The 10519-nt window shown below is 44.4% G+C and overlaps 1 protein-coding gene across 1 annotated transcript in view; it reads left to right on the top strand.

Moving 5' to 3' along the window:
• The window catches only part of PKD2L1 (polycystin 2 like 1, transient receptor potential cation channel), a 47527-nt gene that overhangs the window by 16266 nt on the left and 20742 nt on the right, over window positions 1-10519 (top strand). The window contains exons 3-7 of the mRNA XM_025215131.1: window positions 2906-3033; window positions 3472-3728; window positions 6564-6788; window positions 8730-8958; window positions 9349-9519. Of these exons, the coding sequence (XP_025070916.1) occupies window positions 2906-3033; window positions 3472-3728; window positions 6564-6788; window positions 8730-8958; window positions 9349-9519 (1010 nt within the window). The remainder of the gene's footprint in view (window positions 1-2905; window positions 3034-3471; window positions 3729-6563; window positions 6789-8729; window positions 8959-9348; window positions 9520-10519) is intronic.

The following is a 10519-nucleotide window of genomic DNA, read 5'->3' as shown; positions in this document are numbered from 1 at the left end:
CCAAGATCCCTTTCCACTTCCATGCCACCCAGCAGGTCATTCCGTAGGCTGTAGGTGTGCTGGACATTTTTCCTCCCTAGGTGCAGCACTTTGCATTTCTCCTTGTTGAACTGCATTCTGTTGTTTTCTGCCCACTTGTCCAACCTGTCCAGGTCTGCTTGCAGCTGTTCCCTGCCCTCCGGCGTGTCTACTTCTCCCCATAGCTTTGTGTCATCTGCAAACTTGGACAGAGTACATTTCACTCCCTCATCCAAGTCGCTGATGAAGACATTAAAGAGTATCGGTCCAAGGACTGAGCCCTGCGGAACCCCACTGCCCACACCCTTCCAGGTTGAAACCGACCCATCCACCACGACTCTCTGGGTGCGACCCTCCAGCCAATTCGCCACCCACCGGACTGTGTAGTCATCCGAGTCACAGCCTCTTAACTTGTTCACCAGTATGGGGTGGGATACCGTATCGAAGGCCTTCCTGAAGTCTAAGTATATGACATCCACACCCCTCCTCCTGTGTCCAGGCGTTTCGTAACCTGGTCATAAAAAGAGACTAGATTAGTCAGGCACGATCTGCCTGCTACGAACCCGGCTAGAAGAAGACCCAGTTCTTAAAAAAGAGATCTTCCCAGAACCACCCGTTCTAGCCTTGAAACATGCACTGAACATTGCTAACCTCATCACCAGAAGCAAACTTCCTACGGCCCAAAACACACCGAATAGATCCAGACCATGCCATGACAAGAACTGTAAAACCTGCCAGCATATCGTCACCACCCCCACAATTACTACACCCCACAACAGAACATCATTATTTCTGGATTTTACAGCTGCACCTCCAGAAATGTAATATATCTCATCCAGTGCACTAAATGCCCTGATGGAAAATATGTAAGAGAGACCAAACAATAACTGAGCACCAGAATGAATGCACACCGAAAATCTATCAAAGACAGAAGTACTCAATTATGTGTAGGGGCAAATTTCTCACAAGAAAACCACTTTCTCTCCAATCTCTCAGTTCTAATCCTCAAAGGGAATTTACAAAACACTTTTCACAGACAAGCCTATGAACTTCACTTCATCAACCTACTGGATACAAAAAATCATGGACTAAATACAGACATTGGATTTATGACGCGTTATAACCTGCCTAATATCTGATTCCCCAGGTACCTCTCCACTTTTTACCAGCTACATTCGTTCCCCTCTCCACCGTGCAACTTGTCTCTCACCCACTGACTCCTCAATTTACATCTTCACTGATTGGCTTTCTTGCATGCATACCAGCCCCTGGCTCCTTTACTATTCATTCCACCCAGGAAGAGCACAGACCAAATGCAGATGCATCCTCAACCTGACAAAGGGTATTTGTACCCAAAAGCTTAAAAAGTATAATTTTTCCAACTATTTGAGTTGGTCTAATAAAAGATATCAGATTTACCCACAGAATCTTGTCTGTCTATGTCCTTAGACAAACATGGCTACAACCTGTACCCCTGAAACCCCTATATTTGAACCCAACCCTTATCCAGGTCCTGGCAGAAAGGTTTCGCTTACTTTATGGAAAACATAAGTCAGTAAAAACATGTATCAATTTAAAAAAAAAAAAGTTTTGTTGTCAATAATATGTTTGCAGAATGTTGTTGGCACTAGATTTACAACCCAGCCCTGATACCCTGCTTGAGGCAAGTACAACCTTCAGACTAACGACAACTCGTCTAGCTGATAATAGGCAAATTTTATTGATACACAGTGATAAGAAATAAGAGCAATGCAGGCAAAGCAAGCAAGATGATTACAACATACACTACCCAGATTCCCGAGTGACCAGAATATACATAAGATTAGCAGTGTATCCAGCTGGTACGTAAACACCACCTTGAAGTTCTTTGCTTGGATGTTCGATATCAGCAACCTTGGAGGTCAGGGGCCAATGCAAGCTTGTTGTTCTGAAAACTTCTTTTGTATTCTCTTTCTCCTCTCATGGCTTTTCATTTTTGGATGTTGTTAATTGGTCTTCCTGTTGTCGCCATACTGTTCATGTTTTGTTTTGTTAGCCAAAAATCTATCTTCATAAGCCTATTACATGCACACACCTTAATTTGGTTATTTTATTTGGAACTGGAAATTCCAAAGGTTTTTGCAAGTAAGTACTGGAGCCCTGGAGCCAGGCCTATTTTTATTATGAAAATAAAGCTTGGATTTTTTTAATTTTTCAGGATGTGTATGTCCATTGGCCTTAGACACCGTGTCTGCCTTGAAGGGTGTGAAACTGTGACGAACAGGCTTTTAGAAATCAATTAACCCTTGCCATTCTTTTAAATCATTGTTCTAATGCAATATGTACTTTACCTGCAAGCCAATTCCTAAAAGCAACCTCTAAATATAATTTTTTTAGCAATTAAATGTCATTAAAAATGTCTTGGGTCAGTAACCCTGCTAGAGCACCCCTACTCCACATGCTGTACTGCCCTTAACGTGGCACTAAGTACATGCCAATATGTCCTCTGTCTTAGCCATGTTTATCATCATGTTTGTAGTGGTACACTAAGGCTTCTACACTACATTTCAAGGCATAGCCCATTTCAAGATACACTTCAAGGCATAGCACACATGTTGTAGGCTGGCTGCACTTCACTGCAGTGCTCCCTAAGCAAACCAGACTACAAAAAGAAATCCAGCTCTTTAACATATTTCATTCTCACTGGTGAGTCCTCTATAATTTCTGAAAAGCTTTTGTTGAGGACCCTGGGGAATTCCTGAGCATCAAACTCACCTCTTTCCTTTCTGAGCAAATTGCTGGTCATGTAAATCATGTCTTCTGATCAGAAATTGCTACTGTGTGTTAATCTCTGATATTCAGAGCCTCAGAAAGAATTCTCCCCTACTTCTTTTCTATTTTCTCCTAGTGACATATGGAATGACAAGTTCAAATGCCTATTACTACACCAAGGTCATGTCTGAGCTCTTTCTGCAGACCTCATCAAGCAGTGGAGTCTCTTTTCAGTCCATCAGTAGCATGACTGACTTCTGGGTGGTGAGTACAAACATAGGGGGCAAGGCCTTGGCCCATGAAATGGGAAACATATTGCTCTGGTGCCAAGTAACCTGTCCCTGAACCAGCTGAGGATTGGTATGGCATTGAGTGACCTTTGCTGAGATTTCGTCACCTCTCGCCATGAGCCACTGTAGCTGGAAATAGCTTGAAAGGTTTCAGTTGTCTTTGTCTGAAATATAAAAATCCTATTATTATCTAGAGATTTGCTTTTCCCCTTTGTGCTCAAGTGGTTGATTATTTTCCATACCATAATCCTTGTTTCCAGACCAGGATTCTTCTGGGAACCCCTTTTTCCATTTACCCAGATTATAGTTGACACCAGCAGTTAGCAATATCAGAATCATGGGGAAGGGGATGAACTTACCCCATGGAGTGGATTGCCAATGACTTAGAGACTTGTCCCGCCTTCTCTTGCAGTACGGCCAAGGCCCACTACTGGATAGTCTTTATTGGACCAAATGGTACAATAATGAGTCACTAACAAACCACCACACCCAGTCCTACATCTACTATGAGAATCTGCTGCTTGGTGTCCCACGTCTGCGCCAGCTGAAAGTGAAGAACAACTCATGTGTTGTTCATGATGACTTTAAAGAGGAAATTTCAGGATGTTATGATGTGTACTCTGAGGACAAGGAAGAAAGGGTCTCCTTTGGACTCCTCAATGGAACTGCGTAAGTGTGCCCCTTCCATCCAACCTCCACTGAGGTTGGACTATTTTTTAGTTTTGCCCAACCTCTGGCCAAATTTTGCTGAAATTCAATGTTAAAAAGGTGGTCCCATGAGCGATATGTTTGGTGTAAGGTTTCTGTGTAAAGCTGCAGTTATTTCCTTCTGATTCTCCTTGGCAGTCAGGTCCAGTGTGTACTGTGAGTGCCAACACTAGGATTAAAAAAAAAAGAAAAAAAAAGTCCTTGGGGTTCCTTTGATGCAATGAGAAATAGGGTCAGGCGAAGAGCAGGTTCTGCTGGGGAAGAATGCAGCCAAACCCAAGAAAACTCTTAGATTGAGAAAATTGTTTGCATTGCTGTTGAAGCTGAAGAAAACAAAACCCCATGGAAAAAGAACATGGGTCTCTTTCACATGTGCGCTGGCGTGTTCTGATTAGTACACATCAGAGAAGACCCAATTAAAGGAGTCTGCTGCAGCGTTCTAATCAGAACACTCTGGCGTGCTGCAGCAACTTGTGTATTAAGTGTCCCCACATTTCAAAATGGTGGTGGGGGCACTTTAACTAAAGCTTATTGAACTCCCAAGAGCCGCTCTAATTAAAATGGCCCTCCCCCGGAGCACATGTACAGACACTCATTGTGACCAGATCCAATAAAGGTGCAAAACCACCCACTAACCCTATGGTATCTACGGCTCAACAGAAATAATCAAGTTTCTTAAAAACTGAAATCCTGTTCTCAGCAGGGTTTGCAAACCCAAGAGTTTTGAATCATGCAGTTAAGACCTGGGACTTTTCAGGGACTTTTCTAGGGAGCTGACCCTCTTATCTGAACTCACCAAACCTGTAAAATTGCTCTGAGGCTGTAGGATTTCCTCAGTCTTGTTTCCCTTATATTAACATGATCCATGTGGTTGTTATAAATTATCTAAGAATACTGAGCTATAACAGCATTAAGAGACGTCTAAGTGACCTGCCAGTGAAGAAAAATGATTGTATATTGCTTGTTAGGGTTTCCTACATGAATGCAGTGTTCTAACCTACTAAGAATCACATGCAAAACAAGCTAGGAAGCAATACATTAGATTCAGGTAAGCAATTACAAGACAAACAGAAAAACTGTTACCTCGGGGATCTTATATCCTGTCTCCAAGAGGTTGCAAATCTGCCAAGGTTGGGAACTAATACATCAAAGGGCTATATACAGATAAAGACATGATTCAGGCTCAGATCTTCAAAGATACTGTAGAACTCCCTTCCTGAGTTACCTTTGAAATTCTGTGCCTTAGTCTCTGGAAAACAAGTGATGAAAAGGACTAAGCCAGGGGTTAGCACTGGTTTTTGGCAAGGGGCCAGAATGACTCAGCTTGGGTTGGAGATAGGCTGGTATTAGGACCCAGCTGCTGCCTTCCCTTAACTAGGGACAATCTTTGGAGGTTAGTCTAACCTGGCTAAGTTAAATCAGTTTTGTAACCAGACAGACATCCCAGAAATGCAGGCACATGCCTGCAGTGGCTCAGGCTAGAACCTGGGGGGTGATAGAGGTGCCCTCCCTTCCTTCCACAACACTGAGCTGAGGGGCAGGGGGCATGGCCAGGTCCTGGCAGGATGGTCTGATTAGCCCAGCAGAGAATTGATAACAGTGTTTATCACCCCATTAAAAAAAACAACAGCGGGACAGCGGAATCCAAATCCGAAGCAAAACAACAGAGGGAATCAGCCGAATCCAAATCTGAAGCAAATACTTGCCACTTTGCACAGGCCTACCTCTGGGCTCTGCCCATGGCATAGCACAGAACGGCATGGCACGGGTAGAGCGCCCCCTCTGTTGGAGCCCCAGGTAGCTGACTATGACACAGTGCAGGGAGAGGCCCATGCCACCAAAGCACAGGTCCATGGGCCAGATCCAAAGACACCAGGGCCAGATCTGGTCCAGGGGCCATAGTTTGCTGACTAAATGGTTCTCAAATATGCTTTGCAACTTCTTGGAGGTAGGATACAGGATCCTTGAGCCAAGTGTTCCTGTTTGTGTTAGGATGTTATTATAATACAGTACAATTACCATGCACTTAAGGCACTTAAAATGAGAGAGTCCCCAGGTTAGAGCTGGAAAACTATTGCTAAGTGCTCTCTGAGTGTCTCAAAGTTATGTCACTTCAGGCAATGGTTATCTTTGGGTCATAGGCAGGCAAGGTTGTTTGTGTAGATGTGGTATCTTTTATTAGATCAACTGAGTGGTTGGGACAAAGTTCTTTGTAAGTTTTTGGGTGCAATACCATTCTTCAGGCATAGGGAGTCTGCTGTTCTGAGACTCCAAGAATGAAAGAAGCTAAAAGTGTGACAGGATGTCAGTGAGAATGTAAATATGTGGAAATTAGGAAAACAAAAGATAGAGCAGGGAAAGGAGGGGTCAAAAATTCGGTGGGGGGAGGGGGGCAAAGGTGAGTAAAGGAGAATCTACAGTAGTAGATTTCCAATGTAGAAAAGAGGTTGTCTGAAAAAGTAAATAGCCGGGAATTAGGAAGACAAAGGGCAGAAAAGGAGGGGAGGAGAAGGGAGGAAGGGCAGAAAGAGAAGTGTAAGAGGTCAGGTCCAGCAGGTACCTGGTAGATCAAATGCCAGTGCCAGTCTCAATTGCAGTCATGCCCACTGCCATACTAACAGCAGCTACATTAAGCTTTGTTAGTTTTTCATAGGTCATAGCAGCTGTCCCTAAAACAACCAGAGGAAGTACAAACAGACTCACAGTGGGACATCAGAGAACTGAACCCTTTTCTCCTGCATTCTAGCTCCATACCCTAGCCAATGAAATAACATTTGCTTGTATATTTTTGTGCAGGTGGAGGTACCATACCGAGGAAGAATTGGGAGGTTCCTCTCACTGGGGTAGAATAACCAGCTATAGTGGTGGAGGATACTATATAGACCTCAAGCTGACCCGAGAGGAGACTGCTGAAGCTTTGCAACTCTTAAAGGAGAACTTGTGGCTGGACCGAGGGACCCGAGTAGCCTTCATTGATTTCTCAGTATATAATGCAAACATCAACCTCTTCTGTGTGCTGAGGTAGGCAGTCTTGCCAAAAAGTTTTCATTCTTTCTCTTCATTGTCAGTGTTGCTACCTAGTACATTTACACTTTTCCCATCTTCAGAGTTTTTAATGCAAGGCGCTTAAAGCACTTTACAAATAAATTAATTCAAACCCCTTTCCCCTACATTCCCCACCTCATCCAGGTGGTAAATTTTAGTATTATTCCCATCTTATCTGGTGAATGACTTGTCTTGGGTCCCAAAATGGATTAAAAGCAGGACTGGGAATAGAATCCAGGAGTCATGGCTCCCTGTCCTCTCTAGCCACAGGAGATGGAGATGGTACAAGCTCTGAATGTTTCCTTGTCATTGTCTGGAGATGAGTTGGCATTTCTTTCCTTGAACCTTCTCGCCTTTGACACTAGTTACTACCATGATTGGAGTGTTATGAAGACCTGCAATAGAACAATGCAAAGGCAAGATATCACTCTTACCCCTTCACTTACCATGAAAAAATATGCTTGTTTCACACTTACAGCTTTATGAGTCCTTAACCTTAAGGGGGTGTGTTATTTGGAGCTTTGTCACAGGGTACCTTAAAATCAGCATATAAGAACTTAAAATGAGAACACTCACCTGCTAAAGGGTATTACACCATCATAAGTACCCTCTAAATGTTTTAAAGATAAGCCACCCAAGAGGAAGTTCATCTTGGAAATCATTTCTCCATGCCATTTCAGGGTGTTGGTTGAATGGTCAGGGGAGGTAAAATGTCTTACTTTCATTCCTTCAGCATCTCAGGATGCACAGCTCCCAGCCACTCTACCCATTTCCCACTCTGCAAAACACCCCCTACTTCCAGCTGAGAGCAACTGCTTTGAGCGGGTTACTTGCAGAGAGACCATGGAGCTGGGGAAGCCTGCTTGCATAGTCTTGCTGCTGGGAGGCTCAATTTCAGCAAGACCAGAGAGTCCCAGGGAAGCAGCTTCTGGTGTCACTCACCAAGGTGTGGCAGCACCGCTCTGAGAGAGGGGCTGCCAGGGCTTAAGCCCTCAGTATGGAACCTCCACATCAATTTCAGCAAGGCCAGAGAGCCCCAGAGGAGTTGCTTCCAAGCTACACGCCTCCCTTCCATCTTCCCACCTGCCTACTGTCTCCATGCCCTCACCCGCCAGGGCCTCTAGTGGCACCTCACAGTCATGCAGGTCTGATACAACATGAAGCCTTTACCTGTGACTACTCTAAAACCACCCTTTTTGACATTACACTGCATTCCACAGATTTCTGGCATTATACAGGAAACCAGTAATGAAGGCCTTTATGCTAGTAGCTCTGCCCTACCTAACTGTAGCTCCCTACTACATACCATGAGTGCTCTCTAGCTAGGGATGGGTAAATAGTTGACTATTCAGATGCAAATCAGACCCAATCCTATTTAAGAGATGTGCATTAAGTGGAATTACTGCGCAGTACTGTCACCACACTTTTTTTTTTCAGATGCTACTGTGCAGTAGGAATGAGCTACTGTGCAGTAGCTTATTACTACTGCTTACTAGTGTCACCATCATGGTTTGCGCCTGGCGATGCTATGGTGCCGTAGCAACGAGCTATAGTAGCATCTCATGTAAATGTGCCTAGTGAGAGGCATCATCTGGGAGCAATGGGAGCCACTGAGTGCTGAATAGTTTTGAAGGTCCAGTCACACTGGAGGTAGGACTGAACACAGTCACATGATTAATAAGGTAATTTTCTCTTACAAAAAATATACTACAGTACTTGCATTTCCCTTGTCACTGTTTCCTTCCTCACAATGTGCAATGTGGCAGCAGAGATGAGCGACTGCGGCAAAGTCCACAAGTATGTTCATGCTTCTTCCATACTTGGTTGGAGGTTCTCTTGGCTCATACCCTTAACCTGATACTTCTCAAGACCATACAACATCCCCACAATTACTGTGCTTTCTTTCTTCCTTTGAAGGTTGGTGGTTGAATTCCCAGCCACTGGTGGTGCCATCCCCTCCTGGCAAATCCGTACAGTCAAGCTTATCCGATATGTCAGCACTTGGGACTTCTTCATTGTCGCCTGTGAGATTGTCTTCTGCATCTTCATCTTTTACTATGTAGTGGAAGAAATTCTAGAACTGCGGATCCACAAGCTCCAGTATTTCACCAGTATATGGAACATCCTGGATGTGGTGGTCATACTGGTGAGAGTCCCCATGAGCTTTTATGGATGAAGAATTCAGGGAGTTGGAAAAGGAAAAGCAAAATTAGGAGCAGGGGAACTGGTGTTGAAAAGCCCAGAACTGTCTCAAACCTTTACTCCAAATTCAAAAAGAATGACTAATGGGAGATTTCCTAAGTCCTTGACTTTCAATAGGTGTTAGGTGCCTTTGAAACTCTTCCCTTTAAGTCCATGCTTAAATGATTAGATGGCCTGGGACATAAACCAGTGTGTTAGAACCCTGCTAAGTATTTCCATCCCTTCAAATGGATTATCTCCATTGGCTGATTTCAAGGGGCTCGATGACATTTTTATCTCCAGTCCCTGTTTACCTTGTACACCCAGCAGTAATTCCAGGTGCTTCTTCCTTCAGCTTTCCATTGTTGCCATTGGGTTCCATATCTTTCGCACCATTGAGGTGAACCGGCTGATGGGAGAGCTGCTGAAGCACCCTGACATCTATGCAGACTTTGAGTTCCTGGCTTTTTGGCAGACCCAGTACAACAACATGAATGCGGTCAACTTATTCTTCGCCTGGATTAAGGTACTACACAGGTTCCTATTGGGCTTTCTGCTTTCTGAGCTAACATAAGGAAAGAATCCAGAGGGCTACAGTTTTGGAGCTCAAACTCCCCTCCTTTTGTGTAAACAGACAGTAGCATGTGCAATTGATGGGGAGGGGCAGGCCTGGGGAAGAGGCTTGCCTCTGCATCATGTTCCAGGACTCCTACCTGATCTGCAGGGGCAGTGCTCTGGAGATGGGAGCGGTGAGTTGTGGCATTGAAAGGGGTGTTTTAAGGTGCGGAGTGCCAAATAATTTTATTGAAAAAAATATTAACAATGTGTTGTCTTGCAAAACCATAAATGGCAGGCTAAATCTTAATGAATGATTATCTCCCTTCATGCCAAACTGGAACAAGACACCCCATCCTTCTTAGGCATAGGGGTCTTTACTTTAGAAAATGAGCCCAAAAACCCCCATGGTTGCTCACTGTGACTATTTCATTAATAAAGAACATAAAAAAAACAAAAACAAAACCGAGACCATGAGCAGCAAACTATGATTATTTCAGTCACTGTCTCTTGAATATCTCTCTCTGTGGACAGCTTTCAATAAAAATGATACCTTGAGAGCAGGTGTGTAAAACCAAATTATAGTAATCTCTGAATCATCAGCAAATCCCATTTCTGTATATTACAAACAATTAATACATTTTATAGCTTCTTCCTTGCTGTGAGTATGGAGCTGCAGGTGTACAACGTGGAGCCTCAGTAGAGGCAGCCACTGCGGCACTGGCAGTGAGGAGTGCAGCCCTGTGCAGCCTACCTGGCCACTTCTATTGGGGAGGTTCTGTGCCACCCCCAACCCTCACACCTACACCCACACCTCATCCCGCTGAGCTCCACACTCCTTCTGTCCCTCTGGGGGTAGGAGGAGGAGGGGGAAGAGTTCCCCCTAGCGTGGAACAGAGTCTCCCCCTGCCCTGGGGGAGGAGTGGGGGGAAGAGTCCCCCTCTGGGGCTGGGCAGCATCCCATAGTTCAC

The sequence above is a fragment of the Alligator sinensis genome, unplaced genomic scaffold, assembly GCF_000455745.1.
Source record: "Alligator sinensis unplaced genomic scaffold, ASM45574v1 scaffold264_1, whole genome shotgun sequence".
Taxonomy (NCBI): domain Eukaryota; kingdom Metazoa; phylum Chordata; order Crocodylia; family Alligatoridae; genus Alligator; species Alligator sinensis.
This window is presented reverse-complemented; position numbering and strand designations above follow the sequence as displayed.